Source organism: Neomonachus schauinslandi, chromosome 9 (genome assembly GCF_002201575.2).
Source record: "Neomonachus schauinslandi chromosome 9, ASM220157v2, whole genome shotgun sequence".
Classification (NCBI taxonomy): Eukaryota; Metazoa; Chordata; class Mammalia; order Carnivora; family Phocidae; genus Neomonachus; species Neomonachus schauinslandi.
In genome coordinates this window covers 102,971,539-102,990,665 of record NC_058411.1, presented here as the reverse complement: position 1 = coordinate 102,990,665, position 19,127 = coordinate 102,971,539, and the positions used below count along the sequence as shown (strand labels likewise).

The 19,127-nt window shown below is 40.7% G+C and overlaps 1 protein-coding gene across 1 annotated transcript in view; it reads right to left on the bottom strand.

Moving 5' to 3' along the window:
• Positions 1–1,017: 1,017 nt before the first annotated feature.
• TRIP4 (thyroid hormone receptor interactor 4) overlaps positions 1,018–19,127 on the bottom strand; it is a 63,812-nt gene continuing 45,702 nt past the window's right edge. The window contains exons 12-13 of the mRNA XM_021693934.1: positions 10,107–10,209; positions 1,018–1,274 (exon numbers count right to left, since the gene is read on the bottom strand). Of these exons, the coding sequence (XP_021549609.1) occupies positions 1,207–1,274; positions 10,107–10,209 (171 nt within the window). The 3' untranslated portion in view covers positions 1,018–1,206. The remainder of the gene's footprint in view (positions 1,275–10,106; positions 10,210–19,127) is intronic.

The following is a 19,127-nucleotide window of genomic DNA, read 5'->3' as shown; positions in this document are numbered from 1 at the left end:
ATCAATGCATATGAGTGCAGGCATTTCAATGCAAATACATGCTGAATATGAAGGATTAAAGAAAGGGGAAATTAATCTTTTTCATAACACAGGGCACTTTTTTTCCTCTCCTGTGCGCTTTTTTAAGTCATGCACACAACTGCTGGAGGGAATCCAACTTCCCTAGTGTGGTGGTGGTGCTTTATAAAAAGCAGAACATACACATTTAAGACCATGAATTTCCTGAGGATGCCAGCAACTGAGATTCTGACAGCTCTACTGAACAGCCTCAGAAAAAAAGTGCTTCACTAAGTGGGGCCAGACTGATGAGTGAAAATCTCATTTCAAATCAACCTTCTATTTTTCCAAAGCTCATAGCTTCCTGAGCTGTGGAATGGTTTAAAGGGTTGGGTTTCAGCATTTGAGGGTATTTGAATACATTTACTGAAGGGACTTTATTTTTTAGTTTGTTTCTAATTGCCCCATCCAAGTGGTGCTTTTGCAATACCTACAACAATAAATAGGGCAGTTTCATGCTGCTTTAACAGGTGGCTCTATCTTCTCCCAGTCTAATCCTCTTATGTCCTAACATCTCAAACCAAAGAACAAAGTGGCAGCACCCCTTCAGGTTATCCCTTAAAAAAAAAAAAATCTGCCGAAGAAGGTTATTCAGCTTTTGAAGACTGTTCACTTCAAGAGATGTTGGACGAGAGCAAAAAACTTGTTAAAACCCCTTTCTGTCCCATCACAGGTTTGTATTAAACACAGGATTCCTCAAACATCCTAATACTCCAACCAGGCTATTACTTTGAAAAGAAACTTTAAAATTCAAGTGGTCTCTCAAAAAAATTGTTAACCTGTGTTAAGATTTTCATAACCTCAAATCCAAGCCTCAGAGAGGAAAGTAATTTCCAACTTGTTCCTTTCTCTTCTGATACCATTCTGAGAGAAATGTCAAAGACCTAGAATTTTTAAAATAGCATTTTATAAATAACGTATTCAAAGATTTTGACCTACTACAGAAAGTAAGAACCCCACTCTTCAAGAAAAATATACAGATTTAGAAAAAAAAAAATATATACAGATTTAGGTAGGAGTTTAAATTCTGAGAGATTCAAGCCTGATGCCAAGCCTTTGGATTTCTAATGCTTCCATTCCAAAGGACCAGTGGATAGCAATTTTAGTACACAAAACTCCACTATGCTGTATAGTTCCTTTTCTCCTGGGTCAGACAGCTTTATTCTGCTTCATTAACCCCTTCTTTGCTCCTTGATGGATCTTGGAATCCAGTTTCCCTGTAAGGGAAAAAAAGAAGCCTCATTATTTATTTTTTATATTTGCAATGCAAATCTTTCATGGCCTCCCAGGTCCTCTGGTTACTGTGTTCCTGTCACATTCAATTATCTTGCTTCAGGACTCAGATACTTTCAAACTTCAGAGTTTCATTCTGTAAGAATGAGGAAGCAGTGGGAACACTGTTTAAGGACACACAAACGTCACGTGCATGTGGGGGTGCGTGCACGCGCACACACACACACAATGAGTATTCGCTTAAAGAATCTAAATAGTTAATATTTCTAATTTTGTAGCTACTACAGAAGAAACACCACGGTTTTTCAGGATGTCTGATGCTAAGGCAAGTTTTTAAAGAATACTCACATTATAATAAAGGAAGGCATTTCACACAGTGGGAAACTCATTCCTCCGACCTGTTAACTGGCTGAGCATAATGCATGAACCTCCCTCACAGTGAGAAAAGCAGTTCAGTTCACCCCTTTTCTGCCTCAGACTTAAGAGGGGGAGTGACCTGCAGCAGTGGAGTAGAATCCACATGAATGCTTTACTGACAAAGGACCCCTATCACCAGCTAAGAAGGGCAAAGGTCATAGGCTGTATGACTCCTCTTAGGTGTTAAAGTTAGAAAACAAGCAACCTTCCTGTCCCAGGTGACCCTAGTGAGAGGTACTTCAGTGATGTGGTCCCTGACCTCTGACTCCTCAAATCTACCAGGACAGAGTTTGGTTCAGTAGTAGCAGCCTTAAGAACTATCCATCTCATGAAAACAATCCTAACAAAGTTCTTGTCTGTCTTGCACATTGCTTTCCCCCACAAAAAGTCTCAGTTAAGTCAACAGTGATGTTGACACTGAACTGAAACAGAAACAGGTCAGTTCAGTCTCAGCACAAAAAAAATAAAGACTAACAAATAAACAAGGAGCCCCCCTTCAAGGACAGCCAGGTGTACTACAGCCCACACCCATAACTGCCCCCGTATATGTTATCATGAAAAACCTGGGGCAAGTCATTTAGTCTCTCTAGACTTCAATATTCTCATTTCTCTGACTAAAATAAGAATATGTGTCTTGACTACTGCAAAAGATTGTGAGAAAAATAACATCAACCTCACAAGTTTCCCTGTTTTCTTAAATTTTGTTTTCTTTTCCCCCTTCATCTCTCTAGAGGTATACCTGTCTCTGAAATAACATTACTTCTCAGAAACCATCCTTCCTCAGAAACCATCACTAAGCAATGCCCAGAATGCTGTCGACAATAGTCACAATGCTGTTGATTTTAATTTGGGCTTTAGAGCACAGAGTATTCCCAGGATTTAGGTGTCTTTCATCATCCAGGCTGCCCAGCTGGAAATCCGAACACGTGCCAGCAATCTGGCAAAAAGCCCTATTACAAGGCACATTTGCCTTTGTATCTCTAACACTACCATAGTGGGCGCCAAATGGTAGGTGCCCAATAAATGTTTTCATCAAATCAATTAAAGAAAACAGACATTACAAATTTCAAAACCTTTGAATTATAAAGACTAAGTAACCAAACTTAGCAGATATCAGATAAACATAAGAGTATCCATTGTAAAGGTGGTGGTACCCAGAGGTATAAAGAAGTACTACATCTCATTCAACTTTTTAGGGCAAGCTAGGGTGGAATTCAGAATTCTACCTAGGACTCTAGACTTCTAGTTCTCTGTATTGTGTAAGTTAGAAGACTGAGGTCCTAGCTGTAGTTCTGAGACTACCTAGCTGTATGTGAGGAAGTCACCTAGTCACTCTCATCCTCAGCTTTTTCAATTCTAAGAGGAAACTGGACTATGTAGTACAGAAGGCTCCTTCCAGCTCTGATATTGTGCCCTAAAAATGAAACATGATTGGAATAATTTGTTTCTGAGGCAATCTGGTAAAGTGAAAAGAACAGGAAAATTAGAGACAGAAAGATGTGAGCAAAACACAACTTCTTCTTTTTTTTTTTTTTTTAAAGATTTTATTTATTTGAGAGAGAGAATGAGAGAGAGAGAGCACATGAGAGGGGGGAGGGTCAGAGGGAGAAGCAGACCCCCTGCTGAGCAAGGAGCCCGATATGGGACTCGATCCCGGGACTCCAGGATCATGACCTGAGCCGAAGGCAGTCGCCTAACCAACTGAGCCACCCAGGCGCCCAAAACACAACTTCTATAAACCTATTAACTCAGCTGAAAAACGAAAGGAGGAAAAAATTCCTACTAACGAAGTTGAGAGAATTACAGCCAACATTAAGTGCTTTCTCAATACCAAGTACTGTGTTAAGTTTTTTTTTATATACACTAAGTCATTTAATCCAATAACTAACTGAAATATTGTATGTTAAAGTGCCTCATAAACTCAAAGTTCTCTGAAAAAGTAAGGGTAGTCATATTGATGGTGAGGCTTGGGAGTTGTGTTTCTTACTTATGGTCTCAGTTTACAACTCTAGACAAGTCTTTTAACTACATGGGGGCGCCTGGGTGGCTCAGTCGTTAGGCGTCTGCCTTCGGCTCAGGTCATGATCCCGGGGTCCTGGGTCGGCTCAGGTCATGATCCCGGGGTCCTGGGATCGAGCCCTGCATCGGGCTCCTTGCTCCACGGGAAGCCTGCTTCTCCCTCTCCCATTCACCCTGCTTGTGTTCCCTCTCTTGCTGTGTCTCTCTCTGTCAGATAAATAAATAAAATCTTTAAAAAAAAAAAAAAGAGACATTATCTTCTTGACACTCTCAAAGCTTCACTGTATAAGAACATTCCAAGTATAATCTTCAGAAAACTCCAGTCTGATTGGGAAAGTCCTCAAGTGAGACCAGCTCAGGAAAGATCCACCCATAGGAGCAAAGCACTCAATGGGTAGGCAAACTAATCCCTGGTTTCGGAGGTGATGTCATAAAATGGAAAACTAAAAGGAGGAAAGAGATATAGATAGAGGAAGAAGGGACTTCCAGAGCATTCCCAGGGATGCAGAAATTCTTTCATTCCCCTAGACTGCCTAAGAAAACCAGCAATCTGTGCCAGCAGTCTGTGAACTCCTTATAAGTAAGGACTTCTCTGCATGCATCCCTAACATCTACCACAATGACTGCCAATAGTGGCAATTCTTGGGCCAGCTACAGGCCATGAAGGCAAGGGACTGGGGCTTCCTGCATGAAGAAGCAGTCATCACAGTTGCCCTCAGACTGCAGAAACTCTGAACTCCGAGTTCTAGTTCAGCCTTGTCTTTCAAGACTTGGGATCTGGACAGTTAACTACAGTAACATACAGTATACTCTCTTAAACACAGACTGGTGATGTTTAGTTTTGGTATTTCCCCAATATTTTTACATTTAGTAGCTACAGCATTTCAGTGTTAACACATCCTCAATCATGGTACCTAAAAGAAAATCAAATGCATGTGGAGCAGACGGACAAGATGTTAAAAGGGGAAAAAGTATTTGTCATCAATTGATACAACTCTCATAGGGATTTTCACATGCTCTGTGTAACATATAAGGCAGTATTTGCATGAGTTTATAGAGCATGTAGTTAATTTAAAGTAAAAAGATTTCCTTCATCTCTTTGAGCATTTAACCTAGATATTCTACTATACTTTTTTGCATTTCCTAATTTGAGCACACAGCCAAGTGATTATATTGCATATTGCTCTTTTTTGAATTATTTCAATTTCAAGAAATATAATTATCCCTAGGTCAAGCAAGCTCAAGTTTATGTCCAAAAGCATAAACCAAAATATATGCCTTTACTTCCAGGTACGGATTGAATAAGGAATGGGAATAAAAGGTACAGCACAGAAAAATACAGTTAATGATATTGCAATCGTATTGTATGGTGACAGGTGGTAGCTACGCTTATGGTGGGCACAGCATAACGTATAGGGATGTTGGATCACCATGTTGACACACCTGAAACTAATGTAACGGTGTGTCAACTATACTCAAAAAATTTAAAAAATATATATTTAAAACCTTAATTTAAAGCATATAGATATATACATATATATATACACATGGTACAACAGGTAAATTTCTAAAAGCTTATTTGCAAGTCAGAGTTTGGAATTTGGAATATATCTCATAGAACTAATCTATAGAAGATTCCTAAGCCATCCCACAAAAGAAAAAAAAGAATAAAAACATTTAAGTCATAGGGCTGTAATTGAAGGAGAGTATATTATTAATACTATGGACCTTAACCACTTAGTATAATGATGTACCTAGAAGAAAATGTGAAGCATTTCAAATTAAGAGCCAAGTATGTATTTTCCCCTGTGGCAGTGGGAGTAAAGACTTTTTCCAGCTGTAAGCTACTGAAGGTAGCTCCTTCGGCCTATGGGAAGAAAGTTCTGGCAGACTGTAAGATTTTTACTTTTTATTTTCAATTTTTTACTTAAATTCAATTTAGTTAACATACATTGTATTACTAGTTTCAGGGGTAGAATTTAGTGATTCATCAGCTGCATATAATACCCAAGTGTAAGATTTTTAGAGATGATAAAGAGGAATGAAGGATGAAGGAATAAAGCGCTATAGGGAATAGAAACTTCACACCAAACTAAATCCTCAGGTAAAACAGAAATTTTTTTTTTTCTGGGGAGCCTGGCTGGCTCAGTCTGTAGAGCATGTGACTCTTGATCTCAGGGTCATGAGTTCACAAAGGCCCCATGTTGGGCATGGAGCCTACTTAAAAAAAAAAAAAAAAAAATTCCTGAGATACACAGGGTCAACCCATTCTTTAAATTTCGCTATTTTTTTTTTAAGATTTTATTTATTTATTTGACAGAGAGAGAGAGATAGGGAGAGCAGGAACACAAGCAGGGGGAGTGGGAGAGGGAGAAGCAGGCTTCCCGCGGAGCAGGGAGCCCGATGCGGGGCTCGATCCCAGGACCCCGGGATCATGACCCAAGCCGAAGGCAGACGCTCAACGACTGAGCCACCCAGGCGCCCCATAAATTTCGCTATTATTTCTGACCAGTGTTTCACCTTGTCTGGCCTACCATGGAAGAAGCTACAGTCTCACAATTTCTCTCTAGTCCTGCTGTCCCTGAAAGAAGCATACAGCCCATTTTGGCTTTTTAAACCTTTTAAGAACAGAAACAACGGGGAAAAGACAGGAGTTTACTAAAGTTCTCTCCTAAGAGCATCACTCCCCCCACCCCCCACCCCTCATTAAACCTAATTGAGAAAAACAGGCCAATGTATGTACTGAAGGTAGATCTCTGGGTAGATACAGTACTGGAGTAAAACATTTCAGAAAAATATCCAAACTCGGTTTACACAACATTTTCTCACAGGAGCTTAAGCAGCAGATAAGAACCAAGATAGGCGAGGAAGCTAAGAAAAGGTTATGGGGACTCAAGAACAAGTAGCACTAGATATGGGAGAGAAGACCTAAAATCTTTGCCTCCTACCACCAGTGCTGCTATGGGTGCCTAGAGTAAGGTGAGACTGGAACAGAGAGGGATAGAATGCCACAACCAAAAAAGAGAAGAAAAGAGAGATTTAAATCCTAAACAGTGGAGGGGCACCTGGGTGACTCAGTGGGTTAAGTGTCCGACTCTTGGTTTTGGCCAGGTCATGAGATCGAGCCCTGCATTGGTCTCCATGCTCAGCGAGAAGTCTGCTTGATGTTCTTTCCATCTCCCTCTGCCCCACCCCCAGCTTGCTCTCTCTCTCTCTCTCATAAAATAAATAAATAAAATCTTAAAAAAAAAAAAAAATCCTAGGGACACCTGGGTGGCTCAATTGGTTAAACATCTGCCTTCAGCTCAGGTCATGATCTTGGTGTCCTGGGATCGAGTGCCACATCGGGCTCCTTGCTCAGCGGGGAGCCTGCTTCTCCCTCTGACCCTATCCCCTCTCATGCTGTTTCTCTCTCTCTCAAATAAATAAATAAAATCTTAAAAAACAATAATAAAAATAAATAAATAAAAATCCTAAATAGTGGAGGGGGCGCCTGGCTGACTCAGTCAGTGGACCAAGCAATTTTTGATCTCGGGATTATGAGTTTGAGCCCCACATAAGGTGTAGACATTACTTAAAAAGAAAATCTTTAAAAAATAACAAATAAATAAATAAATCCTAAATAGTAGAGAGGAAGAAAAAAATTTCCAGGGCCACTTAGCTACCAGCTGGTATACAGTCTGAAGTAAATAATATATGTAAATCAAAGGCAAAATGTTCAGATTTTCTGATATGCAGGAATCTCAGGAACATATGTCTCATAAATCATGAGGGTTGCCTGAATTTTGTGATGAATATACATTTATCTAAATTCACACTCCAAGCATTTTGTGATCAAAAACAGTATTATTCAAAGTGTAGTTAGCTGAGCAACAGAATCAGTATCACTTGGGAGAGGGCCCAGAAACCGGTGTTTTAACAGCTCTCTAGGTGATTTTTATTTACAGTACAGTTTGAAAAGTACTTCTCTAGGGGCGCCTGGGTGGCTCAACTGGTTAAGCATCTAAGTTCAGCTCAGGTCGTGGTCTTAGGGTCCTGGGATCCAGCCCAGAGTCGTCGGTGAACAGAGAGCCCACTTGTCCCTCTGCTCCTCACCCCACTCGTGCGTGCTCTCTCTCTCAAATAAAGTCTTTTAAAAAAAAAAAAAAGAGGGGCGCCTGGGTGGCTCAGTCAGTTAAGCGTCTGCCTTCGGCTCAGGTCATGATCCCAGGGTCCTGGGATCGAGCCCCGCATCGGGGTCCCTGCTCAGCGGGGAGCCTGCTTCTCCCTCTCCCACTCCCCCTGCTTGTGTTCCCGCTCTCGCTGTGTCTCTCTCTTCAAATAAATAAATAAAATCTTTAAAAAAAAAAAAAAAAGGAAAGAAAGAAAAGTACTTCTTTATAGAACAGGTTTATCAAATGGCTAGTTGGTCCCTAAGGTACAGGGTGAGGCAGAGTTGTGCAAAGCTGAAGACAACGCTTGCCCCCAAATCATCCAGTTCACACAACGGGAAAGCAGTGCCACAGAGGCACAAAAACAGTACCTGACATGAGCGAATGGGAGGGTTGTTGAGGTTGTTTTTAAAAATAAGCTAGGCAGAGGGCGCCTGGGTGGCTCAGTTGGTTAAGCGACTGCCTTCAGCTCTGGTCATGATCCTGGAGTCCCGGGATCGAGTCCCGCATCGGGCTCCCTGCTCGGCGAGGAGCCTGCTTCTCCCTCTGACCCTCCCCCCTCTCATGCTCTCTCTCTCTATCTCATTCTCTCTCTCAAATAAATAAATAAAATCTTTAAAAAAAAAAAATAAGCTAGGCAGAGAGGACACCACTATGTGTTTCCCGAGATTTCTTTGAAACAGAAGAGGCTATGGTAGGACTACAAAGAAGAAGAGAAGGTGGGAGTTGAAGAAGAGCTGGAAGTTGAAAAAAATAAAGTCAACAAAAAGTGATTAAGAAGTGAATATGCAGAGGGTCTATAATCACAAATACATAAAGCAAAAGTTATAGAAAAATAAATCAAAAGGTTTCAAAAAGAGAATGAAAAGCAAGAGGGCTAGGGCAGAGCTCTAGGAATCAGTACCCACAGGAAAAGTGGGAAGCGGAGCCTCCAAAACACTAAAAAACAGACACAAACTTAAGTCTTATTCTTGGATTGAATACTGAGGAACAATGAATAAATGTCATTATTGCCATTGGCGTTGGCTTACTACTTCCTTTAATGAGTAGTGCAGTGGAGCAAAGCATACTCTATTGGCTGACAAATAAGGATTTTAAATGTAATGGGGTCTGCGGGCACCTGGGTGGCTCAGGTGCTTAAGCATCCGACTCTTGGTTTCAAATCAGGTCATGAGCTCAGGGTCATGAGATGGAGCCCCGTGTCCCGGGGCCCGGGGCTCAGAGGGGAGTCTGCTTGGGATTCTTTCTTTCTCTCTCCCTGTGCCCCTCCCCCTGCTCGTGCATGCTCTCTCTCTCTCTCAATGAATAAATAAATCTTATGGGGTCTTAAATGGAAGTTTATTTTATTTTATTTTTTTTTAAAGATTTTATTTATTTATTTGAGAGAGAGAGAATGAAAGAGAGAGCACATGAGAGGGGGGGAGGGTCAGAGGGAGAAGCAGATTCCCTGCTGAGCAGGGAGCCTGACGCGGGACTCGATCCAGGGACTCCAGGATCATGACCTGAGCTGAAGGCAGTCGCTTAACCAACTGAGCCACCCAGGCGCCCCTTAAATGGAAGTTTAGAGTGATTCACTAGCATGCCAATAATTGTGGATCAACGTACACTTTGGAAAGGCTATGCTATAGTTAACATCAAAGTTATCAATAAATATAATTATATTAATCCTCCAAAGCTTGAGATGCCATAGAACAGGGTAAGAAGAGAAGATTTTAAAGTTTAATTTTTTTTTTTTTAAGATTTTGTTTATTTATTTGACAGAGAGAGAGAGATAGTGAGAGCAGGAACACAAGCAGGGGGAGTGGGAGAGGGAGAAGCAGGCTTCCCAAGGAGCAGGGAGCCCGATGCGGGGCTCGATCCCAGGACCCTGGGATCATGACCTGAGCCGAAGGCAGACACTTAACGACTGAGCCACCCAGGCGCCCCGATTTTAAAGTTTTTTTTTTTTTTAAAGATTTTATTTATTTATTTGACAGAGATAGAGAGAGTGAGAGCAGGAACACAAGCAGGGGGAGTGGGAGAGGGAGAAGCAGGCTTCCCGCCAAGCAGGGAGCCCGATGTGGGGCTCGATCCCAGGACCCTGGGATCATGACCTGAGCCGAAGGCAGACGCTTAACGACTGAGCCACCCAGGCGCCCCTGGATTTTAAAGTTTTAAACAAGTGATACATAAGACAAAAAGAAAGAAAAGAAAGAAAAGAAAATTAGACCATCAAAGCTTGTGACTTACAGATTTTTGGATTTCCTTTAATAGGAAACTTCACAATCATTTCCTGGGGATTTGTGCAGATGAAAACAAATGGAGAATCAGATTCTTGACTCATGTCTGGATACTGCGAAATATAAAAATAACAAGTTCAGACTAGTTGGGACAGATTTTGAATTTCAGGGAGATCAAAGGATGTCCCAGATTTCACCTCAACATTCTGATGATAGCACTCTCCATTTCAGTCAGGTAAAGAGGATTATGCTCAACAAGCAAAAACAAACCTTCCCTTTCCCCAGGCCTTAGCACGGTACTCTTATGCAGTCTATTGCCTGCCATTTCTGACTTCCTATAATGGGAACAACTTCTTTAAAAAAGGATACCTGGTATTTTCCCAGAAGAATCAGGACAGACTGTTCTTTTAACATAAATGACTGAGAGTTGGGAGATTCAGAGGTCTCCTTTGGGAACATTGGGCACCCCAGGTTAACTTGAGTGAAACACTGGAAGGTTTAAGAAAAATAGGACATTTGTGGAAATTCTGCCAGAAATAGTCAACAGAGCCCTTCTTTCACTAAAAGGAAGGAAGATGATTCATTCTGAAAGGTATGAACATGCAAAAGCTGTTTTGCTGGATGCATTCCAGACTTACTTAGGGTGAAAAGGTAACTGGTAGAGCAATTTTGAAAATTATTTAGAAGCTTCCTTTGATCTCTCATCACAAATCTGTGTGAATACTTAGGACTTGTATTCCTTCTGCAAAGACAGACACAGAACCTAGAGTAAGACTAGACTGGCCATATAATCACAATTTAAGGCACAATGGAGGGTTGGCAGAAAGTGCTCTCTAGCAATGCCCAACTGATTTGCTGTTTCATTATTTCCTATCTTTTATGTCTTGCATTTAGCATGTTTGACAAATATGACTCACAGGCTATGGTATTACCAAAGGAGCCTTTCTCCTAGTAAATACCATCACAGGTATAAACTTATTTTCCATTCTTATTCACCTGCTAAGATATGTCCTCTAAAGATCTAAGGCTTGAAAGTAGAAATGGAGGTTTCAGTAAATAAGAAAATTAAAATTTCTTTGTAACTAGTGGAAACATAAATAGTTAAAACCTCTTTACTGACCACTTGACCACTGTGTCCTAGGTGGTAAGTAATGCTGTGGAGAAAACAAGGGATTTTTAGCACCTTTTGGTCCTGCCCACATACCACGGCTTTCTGTGTGAGACAGGTGTGGCAGGCTTTCTGTGTGGGACAGGTGTGGCATGTACTTTGATAAAACATAGCTTAATATCAAGTATCAGACACAATTATATTCAGAGGCAGGGTCAAAATGTTCACAGTAGAGAAAAAAAGACTAAAGATGAGAAGGAAAATACTCTTCTTTCCTTATCCCCTGGATCTTTAGAACTCAAAGAAAAGTAGGTTCCAGCTGTTAGGGCTGAGGTGTTTTGGCACGAATAAAACCAGAGGCTGCCATTGAGATCTTTCAACCAAATTCTACAAAGGCCACAACAGCAACAGTCACAATCCACACCTCTTCAGTTTTCCTACTCTCCCCTCTCTGTGTCTTAGAATGTTGAGGCAGAGGACAGTGCTGCCAGGACCTCACAGCTCTGCTTTTCCAGAACTGCAAGCCATTTCAATCATTCTCTCCTCTTTTTCTGCCTCAATAAATGTTCCCTCTCTACTGAATCAATCCCATTAAACATACTTTCTGTAATGTCTGCCATAAAACAAAATCTCTCCAAATCCCACATTCTCCTCAAGCAACTGCCCCATTTCTGATTCTCTTTACAACAAAATTCACTAAAAGACTATGTATGCTCCCTGCTTCAAATTCCTCTATTTTTTTCTTAAATTCATTATAAATAGGCATTCACTCCCATAACTTCACCAAAACTATTCTTGGTGAACTAAAGGTCATTGTTCACTTTCACGTTGCTAAATCAAATGGTCAATGCTCAGTTCTCAACTTAATTGACCTATTTGTAGAACCTGACAGAATTCTTCTCTCCCTCCGTCTTGAACACATTCCTCACTTGGCTTCCAGGATATCATTCTCTTCTTGGTTTTGCTATTTACTGACTGTTCATCACCCCATCCTTTAAATGTTGGGAGTGCTTCAGGGGTTAGGCCTCAGACCTCTTCTCTCTCTGCATTTACAACTTTAGTGATTTTCTTCAGTCTCAGAGTTAAAAAATAAGGTCCTGGGACGCCTGGGTGGCTCAGTCGGTTAAGCATCTGCCTTCGGCTCAGGTCGTGATCCCAGGGTCCTGGGATTGAGTCCCACATGGGCTCCCTGCTCAACAAGGAGCCTGCTTCTCCTTCTGCCTTCCACTCCCTCTGCTTGTGCTTTCTCTCTCTCCCCCTAATAAATAAATAAAATTAAAAAAAAAAAAAAAAAGGTCCTGAATCTTTAACTGTGAGAGGTGATGGCTGTTATCTAAATTTATTGAGGTAATAATTTTGCAACATATACATATATCAAATCATTCTGTTGTACATCTTGAACTAATACAATGTTACATGCCAATTATATCTCAATAAAACTGGGGAAAAAAATGAGGTCCTGGAAATGCAAATCTAAACCACAATGAGGCACTAGAGTTCATGCTTAGGGGATGACCATAATAAAACCAAACCAAACCAACCAAAAAACATGGAAAATAATAAGTGTTGGTAAGGATGTGAAGAAATTAGAACCCTCATGCATTGCTGGTGTGGATGTAAAATCGTACAGCTGCTGTGGAAAACAGTTTGGTTTTTGTAATTTCAAAGAGTTACAAAATTACCATAATGTCCAGCAATTCCACTCATGGGTATATCCCTGAAAGAAACTGAAAGCAGGAACTCAAATATTTGTTTACCAATGTTCATAGCACCCAATAGTTTCCCCAATCCAAATGTTCATCAATAGACAGATGAACAAAATACGGCACATACACACAGTGGAATATTAAAAATATTCCAGAAATTCTGATACATGCTACAACATGGATCAATCTTGAAAAATTACACTTAGTGAAATAAACCATACACAAAAGGACAGATATTACATGATGAGTACCTATATGAGGTACTCAGGATAAGCGAATTCACAGAGACAGAAAACAGGTTACTAGAGGCTGGTGGGGAGGAGGAAGAAGGAGTTATTATTTAATGGGTACAGAATTTCTGTTTGAAATGATGAAAAAGTTCTGGAGATGGATAATGGCAATGGTTGCACAACATTGTTAATGTATTTAATGCCAATGAATTGTACACTTAAAAATGGTTAAAATGGTAAGTTATATGTTATGTATATTTTATCACAATACAAATAAAATTTTAAAAAATAGAGGTCCTGAATTCATTTCCAAATCTGCTCTCTTATCCATTCCCCCCCTTTAAAATGAATAATGAATGAATGGATAGCCAGGCTATTAGCTATTCCATCCTTCCAGTTGTTCAGGCCAAAACCCCCACAACCAACCCACTGAGAAACCCTGTTAACTCCACCTTGAAAGGATATCCAACATCTCACCACTTCCTCAGACCTCCACAGCTACTTCCCTGGTCCAAGCCATCATGTTTCCCTGGATTACCACAATAATCTCCTAATTGTTCTGTTTCTGCCCTTAACCTCTCTCTTTTCTATTTTTAACAGGGCAGCCAGAACTATTTTAAAAATATATATCAGATCATGTCACTCCTCTACTTAAAACTCTCTAGTGGCTTTTCATCTCATTCAGAATAAAAGCCTAAGTCCTCAGCGTGACCTTCAGGTTCCTGGACAGTCTCGCCCCCTATTTCCTCTCTGACACCTTTTCCTACTACTTTCACCCCCACTTTCACTCCATTCCAGCCACATTGGCTTCCAGGTTGTTCCTGCCCTTGGGTCTTTGCACTTGCCTATTCTCTCTTCCTGGAATGCTCCCATCCCTGCCACCACCCAGATATCCACATGGCTTCTTTCTTCAGAACTCTGTTTAAATGTTTAAATGTCAACTTTGCAGTAAGTCTTCCCTAATCATTCTATTTAAAATCAGAGCAAGAATCTCCTCACAAAAGTTGTACTTTCAACTCCTCCTTTTTTTCCTACAGCACTTCCTGTCATCTTAATACAATATAATTTACTTATTTAAATTTTTAAATATTTTATTTTTAAGTAATCTCTACATCCCACATAGGGCTCAAACTCACAATCTGGAGATCAAGAGTCGCATGCTCAGGGCGCCTGGGTGGCTCAGTTGTTTAAGCATCCAACTCTTGGTTTTGGCTCAGGTCATGATCTCAGGGTGGTAAGATGGAGCCCCGCACCCAGCACAGAGTCTGCTTGAGATTCTTTCCCCTCCCTCTCCCTCTGCTCCTCCCCCTGCTTGTGTGCACGCTCTCTGTCTCAAATAAATAAATAAAATCTTAAAAAAAAAAAAAAAGAGTTGCACGTTCTACCAACTGAGTCAGCCAGGCGCCCCTAAATTTTTAAATCTGGCCTCCCTTTACGAGGATGAAAGCTCCATGAAGGCAAGGATTTTCGTCTGTTTTGTTTACTCCTCAGCACCTTGAATCATGCTTGGCACACAGCAGGCAATCAATAAATATTTGTTGAATGAAAGAATAATGAATTTATCAACTTGTGCATTAAGGTTATCTTTTTTTTTAAATGCCACTGCATATGTCATATTTGTTAATTGTTGATTAAAGACATAGTATTTTCTTTAAGATTTTATTTATTTGAGATAGAGTGAGAGTGAGAGAGAGCACAAGCAGGGGGAGCAGCAGGCAGAGGGAGAAGCAGACTCCCCACTGAGCAGAGAGCCTGACGCAGGGCTCGATCCTAGGACTCCGAGATCATGACCTGAGCTGAAGGCAGACGCTCAACCGACTGAGCCACCCAGGCGCCCCACATTAAGGTTATCTTAACTGTGCTAAATACGCACACGCTGGGAATTTAGGACTATAGTTAGAACTATAGTCTTAGGACTATAACTCTGGGTAAGAGCAGGTGCTACCCTGTAATCTGTTATCCCTCAAGCTAAATTAGAACTTTTGTGTCTTGGCAAGTGGGCCAATAAGGCCCTCCCTATGTTTAATATTAACTACACTGACAGGGGCGCCTGGGTGGCTCAGCCGTTAAGTGTCTGCCTTCGGCTCGGGTCATGATCCCAGGGTCCTGGGATCAAGCCCCACATCTGGCTCCCTGCTCTGTGGGGGGCCTGCTTCTCCTTCTCCCACTCCCCCTGCTTGTGTTCCTGCTCTCGCTAACTCTGTCAAATAAATAAATAAAATCTTAAAAAAAAAAAAACAAACTACACTGACATATATTAACAGAGTAAGCAAATGTCAAATAATGGGGGAAATGATAGATAAATGAAATTATACAACAAGAGGTTCCTGGGACCCATTCGTGCGTGCCTCACAATAAACATTAAAATCAACTTTTAATCTAAATCCAAGTTTTATGTGAATATCCCTTTTTCCAAGCTTTTATACTGAATTTCAGGAGGCTTACAAGAAACAGAGCTGAAGAACAAAGCAGTCTGCAAAGAAAAAAGCAAAGTAAGACCTATGCATTGGGAAAAGGGGTAGAATGCATTAAAGCAAAGTCAGTTTGGCAGAGCTTCAGTACCTCCAGAAAAAGCATACTCTCTGCAACTGGGGCCTAGGCACTACGGACCACATTAAACACTAACGAGTCAGTGACTTACAAGAAAGGGATTTTTGGTCTGCAACTCAGAAGACTAAAATGTAGCTGATGGAGAGAAAACTAAATTAGGGGCTCCTGGCTGGCTCAGTAGGTAGAGCATGCAACTCTTGATGTCAGGGTTGTGTTCAAGCCCCACATGGGTGTAGAGCTTACATTAAAAAAAAACAAAAACAAAAACAGGGGCACCTGGGTGGCTCAGCTGTTAAGCGTCTGCCTTCGGCTCAGGTCGTGATCCCAGGGTCCTGGGATCGAGCCCCACATCGGGCTCCCTGCTAGGCGGAGAGCCTGCTTCTCCCTCTCCCACTCCCCCTGCTTGTGTTCCCTCTCTCGCTGTGTCTCTCTCTGTCAAATAAATAAAAAATCTTTAAAAAAAAAAAAAAAAGTAAAGTAAATTAAGAGAAAGGAGGTTCATATTTGTTAATAATATGAATAAACTTTGGATATCATATCCAATTTAGAGAGGATGCTAGAGGAAGGGTCACTGAGATAGCACAACAGACAGATGAGGGAATGTGAATTGTAAGATATAGCAACTCAAGCAACCATTCAAATTCAATAACAGATTCCTCAGGAAGTTGCTGCTGTTCTTGCCTAGGAAAACACGACTCCTATCACCTGGTTTCCAGCCTTGGGGGGTGGGAGGGAGGGTTGGGCCTACTCTTCTTTCATGGCTCATAAGTTTCATAGCTGTCTAACAACAGATAATTAACTACTAAACAGCCATTTTCTTCTCTTCTCCAGAGGAAAATTGTTCACCAGTCATCTAGAAAACATTTCTTTTGCCATTTTCAAAAGGGATAAAAAAAAGTTTAGTAGTTTTTTGGCAATCACAACTAATTCAGAGCCAAGTGGCCATTTTCACCAACTCTGCAAGCCTCCATTTATTTAGTCCTTGTCCTGAAATGATCAGTAACTCCTAAACAATGTCAGTCTTCCCAACAAATCCCCAGATCACCTATAAGTCTTATATCTTCTCCAGAGGACTAAAAACTAAAGCAGGGGAGCCTGGGTGGCTCAGTCAGTTAAGTGTCTGCCTTCGGCTCAGGTCATGATCCCAGGGTGCTGGGATCAAGCCCCGCGTTGGGCTCCCTGTTCAGCGGGGAGCCTGCTCCTCCCTCTCCTACTCCCCCTGCTTGTGTTCCCTCTCTCGCTGTGTCTCTCTCTGCCAAATAAATAAATAAAATCTTTAAAATAAAATAAAATAAAATAAACAGTTAAGATAAGTTAAGTAAGATAAGATAAGTTAAGATAAGATAAGTTAAATAAAAGCAAACAGTTAAGAAGGAACTCACTGACAAAGCACATATATTTGCTATAGGTTTTCTTGGTTTGAACTTTGGGGAACTAGATAGGACATGAAATCAGGCTCTGAAATCTAGTTAGCTGAAAACGAACTCCAAGAAGATTGAGGTGATAATACCCAGAAAAGAGAGAAGGAAATGAGTCTGATAAAAAGGCTACAAGCACAACAGATCCAAAGAAACATCCTGAAAGCAACTGTGTTCTCTAATAGTTGTTTACATTTTCCTTCAAAGCAATTCAAGGTGTTCACAGGACACACAACTAGTACCTCAGGCCACACTCTACTGGAGGATAAAAGTTTTCTCACATCAATAATATATTGATCATGAGGCTTTGACAAGATGACTACTATGTATTTGACTGGAGTTGGATAAAGATCAGGCCAGCTGGACCAATGTGGGACAGCTGAACTCCCACATACTAGTACCCAATTCAAATCATGTGTTCAGTATCAAAGACGGGGGGGTTACAGCTCAATGCTACAGAGTTCATATTTGCTCCAGGTGAAAAGAAAAAGTGATGAGTGACATGCAGCTTAAGGGCCTTAGAGCCATTTGCGGAAAATGATCTAGTTGAAGCCATATAGCATTGGTTTCCTGGTCCCATCCTACTCACAGTTAAGTTTCCACTGTGGCTTTCTGTGCCCTTTGAAATCCTAAGCTAGACCCTCCATACACAAGAGAACCTAAGCAAGTATATTTTCTCTAAAATTAACCTCATAGCCTTTCTGCCCTTACTCTTAAAGACCTAAATGGGAATCACCCATACATGATAGTTATTTTTGGTCTTAAATTTCATATAGCAGGCTTTCACTCCAACTTAAACTAATGAGAACTAAAAGAAAATTGCTCTTAATTAAAAGATACTACATTGTAAGGTCCTTAACCATTGACGTTGGGACTAGTAACTCAGAATACTAAAACTCCTCTTGACTTAAGGGCTCTGACAGTTTTAGAATTTATCTCCCAATGGCTGGTTGACTCAACTGAGAACTATTCTGAGGCAGAGCTCAGAGCATCCTTTGACATCAGTTAACCTACAAAGGTAGATCATTGTTAGGCAATCTGGTGCTATAACCATTAACAATACCCCTTCATAAAATGACATTTGTCTTTCAGAACAAAACAGATTAAAACATTTTTAAACTATCCAAATAAAAAATCATAACACTGTGTTTGGAATAAATTTTTTTCTTAAAATTTTATTTTAAGTAATCTCTACACCCAATGTGGGGCTCGAACTCACAACCCTGAGATCAAGAGTTGCATGCTCTACCAACTAAGCCAGTCAGGCACCCCTAGAATTTGTTTTTTTAAATATTAAAAAAAAATTGATTTTTGTATGGTGATTACATACTACAGAACATCTTTCTTTTACTGCTACAGTATAGGTTTTCTTTACCACAGGTCATTTAAAGTTATGTATCTTAAAAGAAAATTCTCTTATTTTGTATACTCCAACTGGACTAATGATATTACCATTCACCCACTTGCCAGAGTCAGAAACTTGTTTATCTGAGACTTCTCTCTCTCACTTTACATATCCAATCAAATCACCAAGTTTTATAGAATTTACCTCCTAAACATTTCAATCATCTGTTCCTTTCTGTCCAACTCACCTGCCAGAGCAATAATAGGAATATGAACACAGTAGACCGGAGAAGGAAGTGATTAGTCCTGTCAGGGAGGAAATGGACTGACGTCTGGGAAGACCCTACAGAGAGAGTGACATCTGAGCTGTTTTAAAGGATGAACAGAAACTATCCTGGGGGACAAAAGTATGGAGACAAGATACAGGATGGTATACAAAGGAAGACAGAAATTCTTTTTTCAGGACTCACCTTTTTTCAGAAGCTTCCTGAACCCTCCCCACCCTGCCTCCAGCCAAGATGAGTTAGCAGTTAGGGCCTCTCTTTTGTGCATTCCTTTTTCATATGATAATTAGTATGGTTGGGTTTTCTTGTCTCAGTCTCTTCTAGTAGACTTAAAGATCCAGAGAGATGGGATATCTCGTTAAAACTCTGGATGCTTAGTCTTTAGCAGTGT